Source organism: Polyodon spathula, chromosome 23 (genome assembly GCF_017654505.1).
Source record: "Polyodon spathula isolate WHYD16114869_AA chromosome 23, ASM1765450v1, whole genome shotgun sequence".
Classification (NCBI taxonomy): Eukaryota; Metazoa; Chordata; class Actinopteri; order Acipenseriformes; family Polyodontidae; genus Polyodon; species Polyodon spathula.
Window position 1 is genome coordinate 8,167,874 of NC_054556.1, and position 22,883 is coordinate 8,190,756.

A 22,883-nucleotide genomic window follows, 5' to 3' on the forward strand; every position below is an offset into this window, starting at 1 on the left:
ACATCTTACAACTTGCAGCAGTACTAGATTATTCAATACATCACCAAGCTCTGTAATTGGTTGGAAAGTAAGATGATACAATAAAGGCCAATGTTTTGATATCCTGTATTTTTTTGGTATATAATATGCATCTCTTGTATAACATACACCACTAACCAAAGCTATGCATCATACATACGCCATATGTAAAACACATACATTCTCCCAATATCATGGGTGCTGATAACATTGTATAGAAAACATCTATAAAACCCCTGTTTGGGAACCAGTATATTATATTCCATGTGATTGATCACATTCTCTTAAAAAAAAAAAAAAAAAAAAAAAAAAAATAAGAAATGAAAAATCCACGCAGCTGTTTATTGTTCCCTGTGTAAGTGACAGGGTCAAGTTTTCAATAAATTTAGGTACAAACAGAAAATGATTGATCACAACAATTACAAATTACCTTTCGTTTCCATGCAGAATCTCATCCCCTTTCTTCCACAAGCTAATTGCTCTGGGAGAAGCTTGGGGCTTACACTCTAAAATGACTTCACTGCCAGCGCGGGCTTTAAGCAAGTTCTTCAATGGGTTCTTAAAAAAATCAGGAGCTGCCGCTGAAATAAATCAGAAAAGTAACACATACAGATCTAAAAAGATATGGCATTGCCTTTGTTTTGATTAAATGTGCAGTGCTCATGCCTTTGAAAGTCTTGCTTGTTTACATTCCCCAAAAGACAGATTTAATGGCTGGCCAAATATTTTAACTTACTTTAAAATATGGAGTCACTGTGGTTTACAGTATAACCAGAACTTACACCAGGCATAGGTCTGTACCAGCATAGCTAGAGCAGGTAGGTATACTTGCTATGTTGCAATTGCAACTATGTTCCAAAATAACAAAAAGTGAGCGTGATCTGAAAGTTCAGCTATACAAACTATATTGCTGGTTGTGCAGACACACTGTTTTCCTTTTTAAGAGAAATGCTAACATTCTCTGTATAAAATAATGAATGACTGGGAGCAGCATGTTCCTACCCCTGCAGCGATCGAACATTTTCCCAAAAAAACCTTTCCTTCAGCAGCACTTTGTCATTCCTCCCACCAGGTGGCAGAAGAAAATTGAAAGATTTGTTCAAATAACAGAACGGGTCGCTGTGGCCTTTTGGTAAATGCTTTTGAAATGCAAACTTCTTAACACGGAGGCAGCTACAAAACCTCAACAGAAAGTCTGGATTGTTTTTTTTTTTTTTTTTTTTAACACAGACAAAGTTTCATTAAATGCAATTTATTTGTGGCTTCTGTCCAGGTCACGTCACAATAAGACATGTGTGTATAACAGGATAATATCTGTATTAATGGTGCCTATGTTCCTAATGTAATTTTTAAAGACTCCCAACTAATAGAGGTACATATTCTCACTATATATTTGAAGTATAAAGGCACAGTAAGGGTCCTGTAGGAGTTTATGGTTTCTCTAAGCCCATAAACACTGTATTGAATTATAGTGTAGTCTTCTTTTTTATTTGTTAGGAATCCTTTATGAATTTCTTTCTTCTCTAGACAGCAATAAAAATGAGTCTTATTATCTGACCTGACCTGATACTGGCTATCTTCAATCAATCCATACTTTCATACTAAAACTAAAAATATTAATGAAAACTAAAAATATAAATGTTAAAGAGCAATATGCTACAAAGCATAGTGGTTGTAACTAACAAAAATATTTTATCAATCCAGGTGTGCACTTCCATTCCATTTTATATTGATTTTGAATGTTCAGTGTCATAGCAACCATGTCCTGCATTTTTATTTAAAACCTGCAATCTGGAAATTTCTGTTTGCAAACCATGTTTTCATGTATTGCTGCATTTCCTTGCTTGCTTCACCGGGAGAGTGAAATGATCCCCACCCATTCAACACCTTCTTTCCTATCATTATCCAACCATCTGCTTCTCCTAATGACTGGTATGATTTGACTCAAAAGAGACAGCTGTGGTAAAGTGACTTTGAAAGTGAAGCAGTAATAGACTTCCTGTTTATTAAGACATGGAAAATGAGAATTGTAGTGTAATACCAGATATCATGCTTTAAATTAAAATGCATGTTTGCTCAAACATGCGTGTTGATTCAAAACTGTACATTTGGGTCGTGCAGTATGAAGCAAGCACAAGTGGAATTATTTATCAAGGAGCTGTTCTTCAATCTTAGTTGCCCACCATCGATATATATAGCATAGGCTAGATTAGCCAAAAGTCTTTAAACAGGTACTACTTTAGATCAAGTTTGCTTTTGTATTACTGGCAATACACAGCTGTGCACTACGTGGTGTTGTCACCTATTTATGTAACGACAGCTTATGTTATATATTTCTACTTTTTCAAATGTATTATATCATTGTAAAAAAAAAAATCAACTGTCAATAAAACACATTTAGAGTTGAGAATGCATTATACAGAGCATAATTTAGAAATCCAGTGACACATACTCTTACCTAACACCCTTAGCTCAGCACCAGAATATATAACTCCGTGTTTGTTTTCAGCTACACACTGATACATTCCAGAATCTGACAGATTTAGAGCAGTGATTGAAAGAACTCCATTTTCAATTTGTATCCTGTCCTGTTAATGAAACAATCAAATAAAACACACAAATAAATATAAGCACATATTATTCATATGCATTATTCACTCTCTCTAGTGTGTAATCACATGCAGCTGGGGATGTAGAATTCTCAAATTTCAATAAATAACCACGTTCCATGTATACATTTATAACTGATACAAGTTACTTTGGTACACTGGAACTGTAACTATATGTATGTTTACCTCCAACACAAGAGTCTCTCCATTCTTCAGCCAACTGTAAGAAGGTTTTGGTTTTGCACTAGCCTTGCATTCCCATACAATACTGTCTTCTATGGCCATAGCTGCATCTTTAGGTGTTTGTATCCAATGAGGTTTTGCTAAAATCAAATATATTAATGGATTATTATTATAATAATAATAATAATAATAATAATAATAATAATCATAATAATAATAATAATAATAATAATAATAATAATAATAATAATAATAATAATAATAAAGAAGATTTTCAAGAACTCATCAGTCATCAAGAGTGCAGATATAGTATTCAGGTACTAAAAGAAATGTAGTTTAGGTAAACGTTTCAACAAAACTGTCTTATTCAGATTCTTAAATGTAACTTTTGTACTATCTTTCAGTCACTGACTCAAGACCCACAGGTTTAATAACACTATGTAACACAATTTTTGTTCCTGGGTAGTAAGTGTTATTTCCTAATTGCTTATGGCTCAAAAGTATAGAAACTTTGCTTTTGTGACCAGGACAGTGATATTTTGAAATATCACTATTTCCAATGGGAAAACGAGCAAATATGTGTCTTTTCATTCACATAAAGTCAGAAAAAAACAACATATGAATCCAAATTAACATGTATTTATACTAAAGTAATACAAAAATGACTACAAAAGATTTAGAAGTGAGTAGTTTTTCGAGATTTACGATTATACTGTAAATACAGTATAATCATAAAAAATACATTTTTGTATTACTTTAGTATAAATACATGTTAATTTGGATTCATATGTTGTTTTTTTTCTGACTTTATGTGAACGAAAAGACACAAAAGCTCCTGTTTTCTCATTGGAAATAGTGATATTTCAAAATATCACTGTCCTGGTCACAAAAGCAAAGTTTGTGGGGAATAATAGCCATTTTCTATACTTTTGAGGCATAAGCAATTAGGAAATAATACTTACTACCCAGGAACAAAAAAAAAATTAAAAAATTGTTACACGGTGTAAATAATACAAAAGAAGTACAGTACATACTATGAAATGAGAGACGCCCTCTCGCCGTGTTTTTGCCCCTTGAGTTTTCTGCAATGCATTCATATGCCCCTGCATCTTCTTGCTGAAAATTTGGAATCTCAAGGACTGCATTGGACTTCTTCACTTTCACTTTGCTGGGAAATGGAAGGCCATTTGTCCTCTGCCAACTAATCACAGGTACAGGGCTACAGTAAATGAAAAAAAAAAGTGGGATTAAAAGATTGACTTAACAAATGTGGGGAACATTGGATTGATAAAGTGGATTTCTTGTAGTTTAATGGTTGACATTTTCTGTTGACTTTATTAAAGTGGAGCTTAGGATGAATTAGAAACCATGAACCAGTAATCCATAAACACTTCTCTTTTTTAATTTGTCAAAAGAAACCAATCCATTTAAATGATATACTATTTGATATCCATGAGTTAAAGTTGTGTATCAGCTTTTGTGACATCATTCTGCACACTAGGTCCAGATAATGCCATTCTATTCCATCTACTGACTCCCTAATGTTCACTTCTGGACCCCAGCCTTACAGTGCACATACAGTTTATTTGAATAAATTGTGGGATACGACCTTCAGTTGAATGGAAATCTCCACCTAATGAATAAACATTGAAAACCAAATGTTTGGAGCTGCAATTATAATCCTTGTTTATTTCAGAAAGGTTACATGACTCATATTATTATTATTAAAAAAAAAAAAAAAAAAAAAAAAAACTGATGTATCTGGTGGTACAGTTACATGCCTCAATTAGAGCATTCTCATAATTTACTGTACCTTGTTACAGTGATCCAACTATTGCAATTGAATACTGTGTGTGTTATTTTTTTTTAAAAAGTACAGTATAGTAATTTCAACATACTTTCCCAAGGCAAAGCACTCTAGTTTCACAACAGATCCTTTAGCTGCAGGAACTATGTCAGGAAAATGAACTTCAATTTTTGGTTCATATTCACCCATCACCCCTGAAACAGAGAGAAAATAAATAAGTAGCTTTTTGTATGTGTGTGTGTGTGTATATATATATATATATATATATATATATATATATATATATATATAGATATATAGATATAGAGAGAGAGAGAGAGAGAGAGAGAGAGAGAGAGAGAGAGAGAGAGTTAGATTGACATCTGAGGCTTTTATATCTACAAATCCTTTATTCTATGAAGTATATTTTGTTATAGTACACACACATACTGTACTTTGTACTATAACATATATAGGCAGCTTTTAAATACTGCAATCTGATCTTTTTATTTTTTTAAACAAATCATTAAAAAAGGATAATATGGACTCAATACTCTGGATTATGTAACATGAAATAAAAGTTTACCATCATTTCGAAGGACTAGAGGGGAAGGTGAACTCAGAACTTTGCCTTTCGTTACACTATTGGTCACCACACAGGTGTAGTTGCCCACATCTGATGGCTTGACTTTTGCAATATACAGATTCCCCGTCTCTTGAGATACAAATCGACGACTGTCCTGCTGTATAAAGTATGGATACTCATTGAAGACCCAGGCATAAGTAAGATCTAGGAAAATAATTTAGCATGTTAGTACTACAGCAGTTAACTTTATGTTATATTTCAGAATGATCTGACATCATAATATAAGTGAAAACAGATTTTACATACAAATGTACGGAGATCTTTTATATAAGGACACACTTGTAATTCATGCCATTATTTATGTCTTACTTTACAGTTTTTCCTTTAGCTTGATTGAAAACGCCTGTTCTTTTGATTATCCCAATAAAAGGTACATACAATATGAAAAATAAGTGTAATTTAAGAGTAAATGAAAATAATGTGAAACAGGTTTAATTAGTTTAAGTATGACAATCACATCAATATTTCAACCTTGCTTAAATTAGTCAGTAATGCTTTATCATTGCAAACATGTATTTCTATTCAACACACAGTACTGTAACTTGTTTGATTCATTCTTGTCTTGTAAATGTGTCCCCAAAGCAGATCTAAATTACAAGGGCTCTACAGGGACACCTGTATCCAGGCCACCACACATAGCCTGTGTTTCTGAGGATGGAATATCTTCCTCATCTGTCATTTTTTCTTTAAAAAGTGAACAGACTCCACACAGTTAGCTCTGGGGTGAATCACACATGATAAATACCTTCACGAGTTTGCAAAAGGTAATGCTCCTCAAAAAAAAAAAAAATCAGTCTAACACTGATTCGAATGTGTCATAGTTACACTGTACATTGTATATAGCCACAAATTTAGGTTGAAAGTAAGATCCCAGGGTATAGGGAATTCCCACTTGGCCTAGAGAAAAAAAAAAATGAAGTAGCTTCTATCTAATTTGTTTGCTGTATAAAATCACAGAAAATCAACTTGCCTCAAACACACAAGAATATATGTCAGTACTATTTTTATTTGTAACAGTATTATGCAATGCACTACATCAGTTTCCTCTTTCGTGTTGCTTGTGATTATTTTTTCCAAACACTTACACATCTGTGCACTTACATACACAGAGAAATATTTGATAAGGCTGGAACATCTGCCTTACGCAACCAAGAAAAACGTCATTATTTGCTTCTGACAATGCCAAGATGCAGGTGTAGTACTAGGTGATGAAACAATAAACTGTTTTGAAACCATTACTGAATGATACAGAATCTGAATTATGAAATCTCAAGTGAGAAAAATCCACTATAATCCATAATTCAAAATGCATATCTTCCTTATTTTTTTTTTTTTATAAACATTTGTCATGTGTTAAAATTAAGATATACTTTAATCAATGAGTTAATAATTATTGAATGCATACACTGTATTGGTTCAGATCCTTTCTTAGTTCTGCAACCCAAAGAGCCTCACAAATAAATTCAAGCCATGTGTACAAAAATAGCTTGCTGCTACTATAGATCCAGTAATTGGCATTTCAACATTCACATTCTTAACCAGGCTCGTAAGGGATACACTTCCAAATGCCCAGCTTTCTGCAAGCATTTGTGCTACACATTCATTGAAGTAAATTTAATGAAAGAGGAATACATAAATAAATAATTATGGATCCCTTTTGTTGGCCAGTGTGGTTTTCTCATTACTTTACTGTTGAGAGGGTCTGGGTGGGCTGTCCACCTGTATAAGGCACAGCTCACAGAAACACAGTTTTTCACTGTTAGGACTTGTGTCTTTCCCTCCATAGAAATAATCCTGTTTAATCCATCTTAGTCCCTTTACTTGAACTTGTCTGGAGCAGTATATTGAACGGGGAGCCCCTTTATTTGCTACCACTCTGGTCTACATGATAAACAATACAGGGCTGTTGGGTATGTGAAGATTTGCTAATCTCACACCTAAGTATCTTTCATCCACATTTATGATCATTTAGATTCATGCCTCGATATCTTCCTTCCAGGCATCCCTTTAGGAAGTCTTTCTGAGTTAATTTTGAGGCTGTCTCCAACACATTCTAAAAAAATCTAAAAGGTATGTAAGCTGACTGTCATTCAGTCTTATCCCCAAATACAGTACATGATGCAAAATGCTGGCCAAGCAGCCAGACCAGAGAAAAAAAACTTCATACACTAATCATTCTGACCAAGTAGTTTTTACCCCGATTTCTAATTCCTAGTGACATAATATTATTGTGGTATAAAAATCCATCACCCGACTGCCATTGCTTACAAGAAATGATTTATTAACAAAATTCTGAGATTGTGGTGTTCATATTTTGATTCTGGTCTCAAATCAGGTATCTGCTCACACACAATATTTAGGATTTAAAGTCCAGATATTCATGACTCAGAATAGCCAAGAAAAAGGGTGGGCATTATTCATTTATATTCTCAGCTGTGCTTAAGAAACACACAGAGACAGCGCTGAGACAACCAGAAGCAGAAAGGTCAATAGCCCAGTGGAAAAGTGGAGGACTACTAACACAATACCACTAACCTGAACCCTGGGCTATTTCTTTTAGCCTGCCACAGCATGTAACTAATACGTTTCTTTAAAACCAGACCAAAGACTGCATTAACTACCACCCCTGCAACGTTCCTATTGTTTAATGCCTTAGTGATGCTTACAATACATTTAATCGAGAGGGCATGCTTTCTTGTTACAGCGCACAAGTGCCCCAATTTAGCAGGTGCAATATAGTACAGAGTGGAACTAAGTAACATCTCTGTGTTTAACATATGTGGAGGTCTGGAGCTCTGTCTGCAACATTATTTATTGCTGTTTATTTTGCAACTTGTAAATATGTGTTGACGTTGTTGGAAGCCATCTCCCAGGTTGCTGCTTGTTGAAGGCTTAGGAGGCCATGTCCGTAGATGAATCATTATAGTGTCATATAACTTGTGAAACATCTTCTGCAAATCCAGTGAAATCACTGTTATGACAAACAAAGAAACTGAACAAAGGCCCCACGAGTGTGAGATCAACTAAAATGTGCTGACTAAATATGTTTAGCCTAAATATTAAGTGCTAGTATCCATTTATTATTTTACAGAACATAATATTCAGGTCAGCCTATAAAACGTAATGAACAAGAACCCTTGGATGATGTACAAGAAGCAGACAGTAATCCAGTAATCCTTTTCAGTTATTTCTTTCCTCCGAATGCAATAGTGTGTCTCTTTTAGCAGACTCTTGGGAAAGTAACAGAACAAAAAGAAGATACAGTAGCATACGTTGGGGACATTTGAAGTGTGTAATGGTAAACCAGGCTGCAGAAGTATACACTTATCAAAGCCTTGCATTACCTAACATATCCCAAGTGTAAAAAAAAGAAGCATCTAATGAACTAAAGGATAAGTACCGGGAGAACAACTAAAGAAACAGCAGCTGAAGTTACAACTAATCAACAGGAGCTTGTCACAATATGTGGGCCCTTGGGACTGTGGCATGATTAAGACATATTCAATCTATTCAATTCTTTAAGCTGGAACCAAAATGTAATTTCCTCACAATGAGAACAGTAAATAAATATTCTTTATATCAAATAAAGTGTCTTATCAACTGACATGTGGTGTCACAGACAATAACATCAATCGAATTAAGAGTCATTACTTAATAAGAAAGTGCTTTTCCTGACCTCCTAAACCAGTCATTAAAAATGTTCAAAAATAAATAAATATATATAAAAAAAACATCCAACACTGCATATAAATCAGGCACTGAAAACATAAATGCAACAAATGCTGTGCATCTTTCATACCTTCAAACAAATAGTTAAAGAAGGTTCTTACCACCAGAATGAGGGGGTGGTCCACACAGAAGCACAACTCCTTGTCCCTCTCGAACTGACACTACACTTCTTGTTTGGGTTTTGAAGTTTTCAAGGTCTGAATAAACAAGAAACAAACATGTTGTAGCATTGGAATTCCTGCAAAAAGCAACATCAAGAATTGCAAAACAACAGAAACCTTCAACAAGGAAGTTTTAATTGCCTTGTGATTGCTCAGTGATCCAATATATTTGGGGTGTGAATAGCTAACATTTCCACCTTCAAAATATTGTGTGACAAAGGTCCGTATTAAACCAAGCTAACACTGAATTAAATGCTCATGCATGTCCTTGTAAGCTCAAAGATTATGCCCCTGAAATGCTTTGTTTGTAGACCTTTCTGTGCCTTCTTTGAACATTATTATCTATGGTGAATTATTATCTATAATTGAATTGTAACTTACTAAGCCTTGGGGGTTTTTACATGGCCCTGGTGTATTAGCTGAATGGCTTATTCCCTATGTCCCTGCTCACACTTAGATCGTTGGAAGTTGAACTTTTGGCTTGGCTCAGGGCTCTTAGCTGATAAGCACTTCAGTTGGTAGTAGTAATTCAGAATTACTGTTTTTAAATCTTGGCTCATTTCTTTGATTGTTCTTTGGCAATTAGCCCAATCCCCAAAGTAACCTTTGATAGCCTTATTAAGTGATCTACGATGCTTGAATGTAATGTGCTGCATAAATAATACAATAATATTTAGTGACATTTACTTTAAAATAATTGTAGCAAATTCATATGAATTCCAATGGATAAGCTGTTACTCCCATGGTGAGTCCCTTGAATTCATTATTACAATGTGGCCATTTTATTTTACAGTTATCTTCAAATCTAGAATAATAACGACAAAGTAATTGCAACTCCACTGAAATTTTACTGGAATTCATAGGAATGTGTATCAATTATCTTTCTACAGAACATTCACTAGAAAGGAGCAATGTCTGTGTGGGAATAGATTGGTTTGTGTACTGGAGCGTCTGGCTTGCTGAGAACCGACCTGAAGGAGGTAAGGCTGGTGCTACCAAGCCTTCCAGGCTGGAAAGTGAGCTTTGCTTGCCCTCAGAGGGAGAGAAGTGCTTGAGCTATAGTCGGGTTTAAGTAGCAAGCTGATTGAAGGTAAGGGAGGAGCCAATGCTCCTGTACCCTGAACCACCCCCATGGTTAGGATATAAACAGGTCAGTCCATAAAGCAAAAAAAAATGCCACAGAGTTAAGAACAAGAAGCCTCAGATAATATTGTATAAGAGAAGCAGTCTGAACTGCCCATCCAACTGGCAAATGTTTAGAATACAGGTGTTTAAATTTATAATAATAATAATAATAATAATAATAATAATAATAATAATAATAATAATAATAATAATAATAATAATAATAATAATAATAACTCAAATACCGGTATACTATACCTGCTGTCAATCTTTGATATCCAGACACAGCACTCATCTAAAGTGGAAGAGTAAATGATCAAGCTACCATTTGTTAGTTGTTGCCTTGATTTTGACAACATGAGGGATATCTAGCCTTCAGCTGAGTAAACCGTTATCCCCCAGCAGAGGGAAAAACACCTCCTCGACAATGACTCAGTGTCAAGAGCACATTTATAGTGCATAATGAAAACTAGATATTTTTCATTTTTTTAAAACAAGATTAATACTGGCAAATTAATGGCAAGCAGTAGAAGATTAATAAAGGCGACTACTACGTTTTTAGTCAAATCCTAAGCAGTGCAGATTTATCAGAATTCAAAAGAGGTGAATGATGAGTTCCCTTTCAATTCGAAGACGACCACCAACAACATTACGTATGGGATCTGCCTGCCTATTGGTCGCAGAATTACATATGCATATAAAGAATTACATATGCATAGACGGAATTACATATGCATATACAGAATTACATATGCATATAAAGAATTACATATGCATCAAGGTCTAAACACAGAGACATTGCCCACGCAAATCATGTCTTAATTGCATGTTTTTGCCACTGCGTGTGTTTTATAAATTCCATCCAAGAATTCAGAACCCTCAGCGGCCGTTCTACAGTCATAAAACATGCGCAACACTTTTATAAATCTGGGCCTGAAAGTGCGGCCTGCGTCATTTGGCCACCAAAAAAAATTAATAAAAAATAATAATTAAAGCATTGTGTTCTCGTCTTGTATACACAACGCTTTCTAATGGAATTAGTACCCACACATTTTTGACTGTATTGACTGGAATATTTTATTATTATTATTTATTATTATTATTATTATTATTATTATTATTATTATTATTATTTCATCCAACGCGACAGAGACTAGGGGTGATCTTTGCAACTGCTGCTGTAGGGTCCCATGTCTCATTTGAAGGATACATACAAATATACATTATTTAGTAACCCCATTGCTGGATCACTACAGTAGCCACATATCTCAAATTATAAAAACCCCACAAAACCAACAAATAAATAAATAAATAAGAACAAAAATAAAAAAAATAATAATTTGTAATTCATGAAATATTGGAATATTTAATTTCCCTGGGCAACGCCAGGCACTTCAGCTAGTTATATTATAATGCTGCATAACAACGAATATTTTTATTAATTTTATTTTGAATTTTCGAGCAGGCACTGTCTCCCTTGCCTCCTCTAAGGAGCCTCATCTAAAGTCAATAGTAGGATTTTTTTTTTTGTTTGTTTTTTGGTACAGTATTTCTCTGTGTTATATCACTGGCTTATAATTAGATTCTAGGACTTTCTTATAATTTATAATTTTATTCAATGTCTATATTTAACCTGGAAGGGCATGTTACACCTGTCAAACATAAAACATTGAGGTCTTATTAATAGTTATGAGGCTGTGGAAAGTTCTAAAATCTAATTAAAAAGGTATCAGTAACTTAAATATGATTATTAATGATCACCAAAGCTTAACCAGAACAGAATTTTAAAAGAAACCGTTATACAATCTATACTACTATAAACTAAAAATATCATTGGCGACTAAACAAATTAAAGGCAGTAATTCAATTCAGGGGACTGTCTGCTGTCTGCAATGTCTGTCTGTCCCGTATTTATTTCTGTAGTTTATGACATCATATGCACTCTTTCATTGGATTATAACTTGCATTTGAACCAAGCCATCCATTAAAAATATAACCTATTTCTAATATTACTGTAACCTAATATATGTTCAATAAAAACTTACATGCAAAACCGAGGCTTGCTTTTCTGCTAACAATAGTTCCAAGCACATTTGTTGCTATGCACTGGTATATCCCTGCATCTTGGGTTTTGTCCAGACTTTTAATTAACAGGCTTCCTCCAGACAAGCGAAGTCGGTAGTCAGTGTTAAGATCAATGAGTGTTTCATTCAGCTTCCATCTGTAAGACACAAAACAATAAGTACAGGTAGCATAACTATATATATATATATATATATATATATATATTATATATATATATATATATATATATATACATTTTAAGAAAAACCTATTGATCTTTATGACAGAAATTAATTATTGTTAGTCGTCTGTTTTGCAAGTGCTTTTTATATGTACTATAATGGACACTTGAGATGTTTTCCATTCTTTTTTTTTCAAGGTTCTTGTATATGTTTATAGACAAAACTTGATTGCAATAATTATAATATAATACTAGGACTAATTTCTGTGTTTCATATTACAAATAAATGAAAGTGAAGTTACGTGAGGAGCAACTGCTCTACAATGTGCATTTTGTTTATTTTCCAGCCTTTCCACCTTTGTTTGATTGGTTCTAGGTTTTGTTTATCCAATATTTAGCTATTGCTGTTTTCCCCTGTATATGTCTTTACATGTCTATGAGCCTGTCCAGAAAAGTCTAATGGACTGAATGGACTTCCTCAGTCCGAATGAATTGTCATGGTTTGATTGGGAGGAGGACGTCTGTTCTGTGTGTGGCAGATAGCATTCTCCAGATAATCTCAACATAACACTAAAGCTAGATAAAGACAGAAATAGACAAAATGACAAGAACTCAGTATTGAAGCATCAGAACTGCTCTCTATGATTGCAATCATTATAAAAAGAAAAAGGGAATAACGAAACAGATACATGAAATTATATTTGAAGATACTTACTCTTTAATAAATGCCTGTTTTTAATGGCCAAATGTCATGCATTCATTAAGTTTACATTATCGTGACTATTTCTCCGATATACTCGATTTAGGATTACAATTTCAGGTTAGTTGTATGTAATATTCGTTCTTCTCATTATCAAAACAAGAGCTCATGGCTGCCTGTGTCCTTTCATTTTACACCTATAGCTATTCTGAATGCATCTAGTGTGCTCATATTTTATGCCATGTCTAGAATGTTAAAGAGCTGGGCTGAGCAGTTTCTGATCATCCATTTGAATAATTGATAACTACCTGCAAAAAGGTTCAAAGGTAGCTGCGTCAATTGAACAGGATGATGATCTTTAATGATGTCTGATTGCATGGGCTGATAATAATTCAATATGTATTGGGTATTATCTCTCAATATTTTGTTCTTTATGTTCTTTGTGCTCAGCCATTTAGATAAATGTACAACTGGCTAACCTTTACATACAGAATCAATTAAAATGATATGGATGTTCTCTAAATACAATTAACCTAGCATAATGCACATCCAGAAGACAGAAGGAGGTTTTATGACTGAATGTTAAAAGATATACTTTAATTACTTCCTGTAAAGCCCTGACAATGCCCCGACATTACACATGTGGGAGGGAAGGGAAAAAAACATGGAGAGGGATTTGATTCTGCAGGCACATATCACAATTTTTGCTGTTTGCACTGAAAAGTTCCTGTTACAGCTCAAGGCAGTTAATCCATTTGAGAGTTAAAATACAAATGTGCTCAAGCAGACCTCATGATACAGAGGGTCAGGAGTATTCAGTTGTAAGGTTTTTAGGCTATGCTGTGGAGTCAGCTCCAATGCGCCTCACACAAGTGCAGTACATATTAATACAAATGAGAAAGGGGACAAATGTAGTTCTTATAGCTTTCTTGCTTTGTATTTTCACAGCATTTTCATTGAGTTTTCATTGAAGGAAAATGCTAAACACTTTACCTTATGTGAACCCTGACATCTGAGTCATTAAATCTATAGTCAATACACATGTATTTCCTATAGTGTGGTATTCCTGCAGATTGCAGGTCCTGCCAACAGCTTGACACACTGTATGTGACACACTGTAAATGTGGCCATTCATAAGAAACTATTAGCAAAATAATCCCTTTATAAGTGAATGTAGCAAATTAGCTGAACTGTGCACCAGGTGTCAATGAATAGCACAGTAACTCAAATACTAGATGTAGTGAGCAAGCTCTAAAGACAAGACCATTGTCTGAATGTTATGCTGGGTGGACCCCCTCCCTTCTTAATGAACTGCACCCCAGTCACAGGGCCATCAACCAGGAAATGCAAGAAACATTCCCTTCACTGTTTCACAAGTACACATGTGAAACCTATGCAGTGAATTCTCATTGCGTTTGAGGTAAAGTTTATTGGATTGTTTAATTAGCTTCATGACCTCTAACAATAACAACTCTAGATTAACTACAGCACAGTGAAAATAAATTCAAAGCAGCAGCTTAATGTATTGTGGCAGCAGCATTGCTTTCTGTTCCTCTAACAGAAAAAGAATCAATTTCAGTCAAATGCAAAGTATTGAAGTGTAGTGTATGTTCAACCAATGCACAAAAAGCCTCACTCACAAAACGTCTGCAGTCCAAAGGCGTCAAATAAAAGGCCTTTAACCATACAGTACCAAGGCAACACAGCTGCTAAATTCATGCTTTAAAACTGCAGCAGTTATGCTGAAAACGTGTAAGGATGATTAATTGCAGGCCCCTTTTGCAAGTTGTTAACTGTCTTATTTGCATGTTTATGTCTTAATTATGGGTGTGCTGATACTCATATTTTCTGAGCAATTACCTTTAAGAAGTATTTGAATAACAAAAAATGACAAATAACTTCCACAGAGTCAACTTTCCTCTCATCTGAGGCAATGACGCTTTTACTCGTACTAAGGAAATTGATAAAAGAAATGTCATATCAAAATGCTACAAGAAAGGTAAGACAAATTGTTTATAAAATATAAATGAGTTTTAGTTAGTCTAATCACATCAGGTTCGATATTAAATCACACTGTGAATTGGTTATTGATTGATAATCAATAATTGTATGAACAAGAGACATTGAGGGACTGTATTCATTTCTGTTGTGTCATAAACACAATTTATTCCAGTTAATTAATACTTAACAACTTCAGATTTCTTCAAGCTAGTTTTTGCACACCTCTAGTCTTAACCATTTAGTTTGAAAATGAATATAGGCTAAATACTCTTGTTCTTTTCATGACTTTTGGTAGCCAAGTGAATTCTGCTTAGCACAAATGAACTTTACCTGAACTTCTTGTTTCTATCAATTTTGTATAAGGTCCCTTAATCAAAATGTGTCAGACAGCAATGCTGCCACACAATTTTCTGCCGCAAGCCTTTCACCTTTATTACACCTGCCCACTCCCTGGTGACTCCCCAGCTGTACTCTAATAGCTCTATCAGTGGAACTGCTGCAGCCCTGTTGATGATGACAAAGCTCCTATTAAATAACTAGAAAAAACTGTCAATTGTAAGAAACCAAATCATTTCCACATCTATGTTTCAGCAAGAATGCAAGAGGTACTGTACAGTAATAAAGACATGTTACAGCCTGCAGTTTTATGAAAGTGTTAAGTGCTACGTGTGTGGGTCGTCAGGGAATAATAGTGAGTCCAACAGAGTATTGCGTTTTGACATGCCACACAGGCGTGCAGATTTAATTACAAAACAAATGCTGCCACTTGGGTACCAGCAATGGTGGCCCAAGTTTCAGATTTAATAAAGAAAATAAAACAAAACAAAGCTAAAAATAAAATGTTGGCACACATGAGACGTCCCGCTTCAGGAACCTACTACACTACGAAACCCCCTTATCCTGTTTGAGATCAACATCCCCTAAACTAGCCTACTGCTGTTGCTCCCGAAGTCCCGGCCTCCCAGTGACTCTGGGTCATTGCAACGTTCCTGGCTATGCTGAGCCTTCACAGGCACTGTCTTGCAGTTGAAGGGTTCTGTAGTAGTTAATCGTGCAATGCAGGTGCTCTCCTCCTCTTCATATGGCCTTGGCTGGGCATTGTCTTGACAAGTACCGTGTTGCAGGTTAAGGGTTGCATTGCATTTGCCCAGAACGATCCCCACCAGTTGTTTTTATGCTGACAGACACGCAGTCGATACCCGTCCACCTGCTGATTGAGGACCAGCACAGCCAATCACTCGCTGCCCTGCCTCTTAACCAAGCCTAGCAGGCAGCAAATTTCAACTGAGCGCCCATCTGCAAACAGTCACCTAATCAAACTCCAAAAAGCACACAAAATACATTTTCCATATTCCACATATAACATTTATTTAAAATGATCTTGTTTTAAAAACTTCTCATTTATGTTTTGTGTTATATACATTTCAAGAACTGTACTCACAAATATGATTATTTTGCTTTACACAAAAAGCAATGATGCACTGTTCAGATCATGACTTTTACAGCTTCTACGATGGCTGTTTGCTGAGGCTGCAGCATCATACAGCAAAGATCCTGGTTTCACTGGGGCTTTATACTACAATTGGAGAAAGTCAGGAGCATACGTTCATAAAATCAATACATTCTATGCACAGTGTTCTGTTTCACTGTATGCATTCTGCCTATTCAAAATTGACATGGTGCTGACAGCTAAATCAATATTTGTATTGCAAAAATATGTATACATTATTTATTAAGCGTTTTCTTTTTCTTTCATAATATTATATATATATATATATATATATATATATATATATATATATATATATATATATATATATATATATATATATATATATAATATTACTAATGATTACCCAAACGACTCCTTTGTTACGAGAATATAACTTTTGTATAGGTGACAAAGAACATACAAAGTAATTGTTTCATTATTGAAACAAAATGTATCATTATTGGAAGCATTAAGCATGAAATATATAGTGTTTAACAGGATGTCACTCGCAAAGGTTATTACTTCAAATTCAATGCTAAGCAATACAATCTCTTTTGCCAACCTTTATTTTCAGTCAGGCTGTGTGTGGGAGGCTGGCTGATTCAGCGATTGGAAGTGTATTAAGTCCAATTAGTAACACAAATAATAGCTGTGTGTCTTAACTCAATCCCAGGTTGTCCAGAACCCACAGGTAAAACTCTGCACCCAGCAGGTTTGAGATGTTCAATTTAGTTATGTAGTTTAATTGAGTTACCCTTGGCAAAGTGTCACATCAGAGACAGTTATACATTGAAATCCATATGCAACAATTCATTTCCACAGGGAACTTGATGGAATATCATGCAGATTAAGTAAACATGATATGACTTTCTCATGATTGCTTGTAGTTGAGTCAACAAAAATCATTTTAAGAAATACCAGGACATGATTTAAAAACCCACTTACAAAAGTCACTGAACAAGCCTAATTAATGGCTTTACTGATTATATTTTATATCTGTCTCTGAATATTGGAAGTAAATGGATTTGATGTATTCTAACCAATTGAAAATGTTTTTTTTTTTCGTCTTTTCAGTTTCTATATACCATAATACCAAAAACCAGACTCTGCTCCAGCTACAGTACATCAACAAGTATAATATTAATCACCTCGAACCTACAAGTCACTGGTCTCTCCAGAGCTTTGTTGATTATGCAGCCAGTTTTCTAAGCACAGCTTTTCAGGCAAGCTACAAAATCTAATTTAGCCCCATGATTTGCTGAGGGCACGGTACTTTCTTATTTCAAATAGATTTAAAATAAATAGCTAAAGTTGATTAAAATTCCATTGGTTTTCACAAAGCGGTATAATCAAATACCTGTATTGTGGAGGAGGATCCCCAGTCGCTTCACAATTCAATGTTGCCTCCTGTGCCTCAGACTCAATCGGGAGAATAAGATTGGTTGGTTCTGTAGCCCAAACTGGTCCATGGGGTACGCTGCTCTCTGTGTAAATAAAAAACAATCTGTCTGTGGTGGTCTTCTTTGGAAACTTTAATAGCTGACTGATTGGGATGCTTCCACTGGGATTTAAGTCACTAGGTATTCATTACACATGGTGATTTTTAACAGAAGAGTGGCCCTAAAGAAATCAACCGCATGAAAGTACATTAAACAAAATAACAGCAAGGTTCAGTTAGGGTACAGTTTATAACTTATGGTTCAAATGTACAAACTGCTGATACTATTTGCTTTAATGGTTTCAGTACAGTAAACTACAGTCATACTACATAACATGTATTAGTCCCAATTCCATACTCTTCCTCTGTTTAAACTTAGCCCAGAGTTGTCTTGGAGCTATTTGTAATTTCATTTCTTATTTTTACTCACACATGAAGCCCAAAGTGAACATAAACTGTTTGCAACTTGCAGTATACACAGTCTTGGAAATCATTTCAACAATTTCAATAAAATTGAACTCGGACAGCAAATTAACAAAACAAAACAAAAAAAGACTGCAATTAACTTGTAAACAAACAATCCATCACAATCTTGATATATACTGTAAAGTCATAAATATTTGCGAGCCTTTTATTATGTGTTTTTCCCCGTATTAAAAAAAAATAACATTTTTGGCACGAATATCAAAAACAATAAATACTTCGTATTGCAACAGGTCACCAACATTTCTGGAGCAAAATAGGCTTGATTCGACAAATATTTTGGTCGCAAATATTTATGGCTTTACAGTAAACAATGAAACTTTTTGCTTTCAGCAGCAAACAAAATACATTTTGTAATGATTTTTAACAATGTTTTTATTTTCCCATAGTTATTGAGAGTATCAGATTCTGGAGATATATGTGGAGTCTGTCTGTCTGTAGATTCGTACATATGTATGTCACACCTACATGTATGCATATAGCTGGATAACTATTCTTTATATACCATTGATATATAGTTACTGTCATGGCTTTCAACCTTTTTTATTATACTGATTTATAATTTACAGCTGTCGTGGAGGATGTATGTTACTGACATAAGTATTTTACAAGTTACACCTAATCACTGTATTTTAGTTGTTATAACATGTTTTAGATTTGTTATTTATCCATTTTTAAAAAATCTATTACTGCAAAACAAACATCTTAATACAGAAGTATTGAGAAACACTTGTAATTAATCTGTTTTCATAGACTGAGAAATGTAATTACCAGTTACCCGTCTACAGTTTAACTGAAAAAAACTAGTTTCCCTATGTTCCTGTACAATATGCAGGAACATATGTATGGACCATTTAGCACTTTTGTCATTATGTCAAAATCTATCAACATTAGACATAGCTGCCACAAAATGGTGGTGCATGCATTTTTTTTATTAATATGTTTTTAGAAAGGTTTGGTTCTGTGTGTTCTATTTATTAACTTCCCTGCCCTCGCCACTTTGGTTCTACTGTGTTTCCTGAAAACCCCTTTGGGGCATAATTAAGGAGGCCTTAATGAGTTCTCTTTGATAAACTAATACATCTAACAACTGCCTACTTTTAAATATTCAAAGAGTGACATTTAAAACTTAAACGAGAACAGCAGTTTAATGTTAATAATAATAAAAAAAAGAATGGAGATAATTGCATAAGAAGGAAAAGGACCTTAAAAGATTTATATAAATCATTATGGGCTAGATTTTCAAAGCTATAGCATTTACAATTGTTAATGGAAAAAAAAAAAAAAAAAAACACCATGAATGTAATAAGAAACAACTTAATACTCCATTCAAGCCATGGAATTAAAAGTCTTAGTTGTGTATTTTTGGTTGGGTAACTTTACTGGGTGTATTTCTGAAGAATTTGTGCAAATGACAAATTGAAGAAAACAGCTTTGAGAATTTAGCCCTATATGTTGATATCTTACATAAGCATGCTGTCATATAGAGATTAGAACAGGTTTTCACAGTTTAAAACATGTTGAATGTTCAAAGAATATTTTTGTTATTGTGAAAATAACGGTTCATGGGAGGAACTGGTTGCTGTTCTAGCCTGTTATTTCCAAACTGCGAACACATTTAAATGTAATCTTTACAAACAGATAAAGATAACTGTCATGGCACATAATATTCTTACTTATCTCTTTTGAAAAAAAGAAGCCTTGCAAAGAAAACTAAAATTACTTCCAAAACAAATTATGTATCACTTAACAGAAATGTGTATCATTTTACAATTATGCCCCTGTCAAATCATTTATATGGGTAATGGTCTACTGCAATTATGTGCTTTTGACTAGTATTGCTTTGAAAGCTGTATTTAAATTGGTTGTGTATACAGTATATTAATCATGCAGGGACAAAACAATCATCTCTGCAAACCATAAAAGACAACATACAATACTAAAATACCTTAATAGCAGGTTGACAAGAATATCACTGTCTTGTGTTTGTTGCTTGGTTTATGCAAGGAAAGTGCTTATTTTCCAACCGTTACAAGGAAAATATATATATATATATATATATATATATATATATATATATATATATATATATATATATATATATATATATATATATATATATATATATATTCTACACAGCAGTGGCTCTTAGCCTGCATACCAATGCCCTCTAGTTACTTCACAAACAGCATTGCATCTGCCAAATATTAAGAAGACAGATAACAATAGTAATCTAAATTATTCCATTTATTTTCTACTGTACTGGTGTTTAAGCAACAATTACTAAAAAAAAAAAAAACCTGGAGATCTCAGTGGCCTAAATAAACAATGTAGACGCCGGTGCCTTTAGATTGACAGTGCTAAATGTCCAATTAGAATGCAGGTGTTGCGCTAACGCTATATTTCCTTCGTTTGTGATTTTTCAAAAGCAAATTTATAACAACTCGGTTGAAGTTAATGACAAGATCACTTTTGTACACACTAAATAACAATATCTGACCAAGGGGCATAGTGCATTTTGTTGTATTCACAATCCTTTCACCTATTTTAGTGAAAGGAAAATACAACTGCTACACTAATAACAAGCCAACCTGAGGGGTAATGTAGGAACCCAAAAAGTGTGTCTTTGTTGTTTGTTCCTAGTTTAGATTAACTGCTTACTTTTCCTTTCTCCAAACAAAGGTACACATTTGATAAATCTGCACCTAAATGTATTTTGCCTTATATGCAATGTGTATGAGGGTATTTCTGATAGCCACAGTCATTGCATCACAGTTGATCAATAAGACATTCAAAATAGCATGAATCTGTAACAGTGCATGGTTAATGCGCTGAAATGCTAATAGTTCTATATCTCCATATGGATTCTGTAATTTGCTGCTTGCTAAGCAGGTTAACCTACCTCTTACATCAAAGCACTCATTAGGGCTAAAATAAGCATGGTATTGACAATAATCTGTGAAGTGATTAACTCATTTGTGTGTCAACATTGTTAGAATGTAAAATTAATGCATTTACTTGACTTGATTTAAAATGACTACATGTACCATTACAAAACTGGAAAAATTTTGAATACTTTTGGTGTAAAATACACAGGTTTATATATAAACAATAGCTACCGTAAATAGAGTCAGCTGGGTTTCGACAGCAGTTGCAAAATAGTTAGTGTGACATGTGCATCTGTTTGGTTGTAACAATAAAGTGTCGTTCCTGATCACTAAATTATGTCTCGTGAATACATGACAATGACATCCAAGTCAAGTACTGGGTAGAATTTCTTTACCAAGCAGGAGAATTTGCAAACTCTGCCAAGGAAATATACACTATACAGGGTGGCAGCATACAATACAAACCTTAGGTTTTTCAATACCATAAAGATAATTAATATTCCAAGTAGTTTTAGATATGATGTTTGGGGGGTTCCACCCTGATATTTCAAAACAAGCCCTTACCTGACATCTATAAATGAGAGTAACATAAAATAGCTATAACAGGAGATTAATATAAAAGATTTTATAGCTAGATACAAAACATTGCACACTGTGACAACATGTTCTGTATTTAACACACCCCAGAGATAGTCAATTTACATTCCATGCATTCTATGAACTTGCACCTCTATCTGTTATAAATTGGTGTTGAAAGAAAAGCACCATATCCTGTGAATAACACCCTTTGTCTGTGAAACTTGAATTACTCTAATGCTAATTATCAAACCAGTGTTTTTACTGTTCTTTTTACTTTTCTCAGATCAAGATATGTAATTATACAAAAGGTCTAAAAAAAAATACAAGAGCCTTTTAGATTGTCATGGAAATGATAATACAGAAATGGAGTCAGTAATCTCAACTGCAGCATGGAATGAGTTTTTAATCTTGAATGCCATTGTTATATTTGAATAATAAAAAAAAAAAATTACAAAAGGCCCTGAATAATAGCCCCATCATATGTTTAAAATATATCAAATTATTAGGAAGTTAAGGTAAAGTATAAAAAGATACGTGCAAGCAGGGGTAACAGAGTGTTGTGTAATACACTGCCTTCATGGATTCCCTGTCGGTGAGATGAGATGAGTTTAAAAGCTCTAACCCCACGGGCACCCAAGTGGCGCATCCGGTAAAGGCACTCCGCCCAGAGTGCAGGATGAGCCCTATAGCTTGTAGATCGCCGGTTCAAATACAAGCTATGCCACTGCTGACCGTGGACGGGCGATCCCAGGGGGCAGCACACAATTGTCCAAGCGCTGCCCATGTGGGATAGTGGTTAG

The 22,883-nt window shown here is 34.3% G+C and overlaps 1 protein-coding gene across 1 annotated transcript in view; it reads right to left on the reverse strand.

Annotated features, from left to right (window-relative positions):
• Nucleotides 1-22,883, reverse strand: part of LOC121298397 (contactin-3-like) — a 39,091-nt gene that overhangs the window by 14,998 nt on the left and 1,210 nt on the right. Inside the window, exons 2-10 of the mRNA XM_041225505.1 lie at nt 18,053-18,179; nt 12,303-12,478; nt 9,073-9,168; nt 5,183-5,386; nt 4,709-4,811; nt 3,845-4,029; nt 2,814-2,950; nt 2,477-2,606; nt 449-599 (exon numbers count right to left, since the gene is read on the reverse strand). Coding sequence (XP_041081439.1) covers nt 449-599; nt 2,477-2,606; nt 2,814-2,950; nt 3,845-4,029; nt 4,709-4,811; nt 5,183-5,386; nt 9,073-9,168; nt 12,303-12,478; nt 18,053-18,179 — 1,309 coding nt within the window. The remainder of the gene's footprint in view (nt 1-448; nt 600-2,476; nt 2,607-2,813; nt 2,951-3,844; nt 4,030-4,708; nt 4,812-5,182; nt 5,387-9,072; nt 9,169-12,302; nt 12,479-18,052; nt 18,180-22,883) is intronic.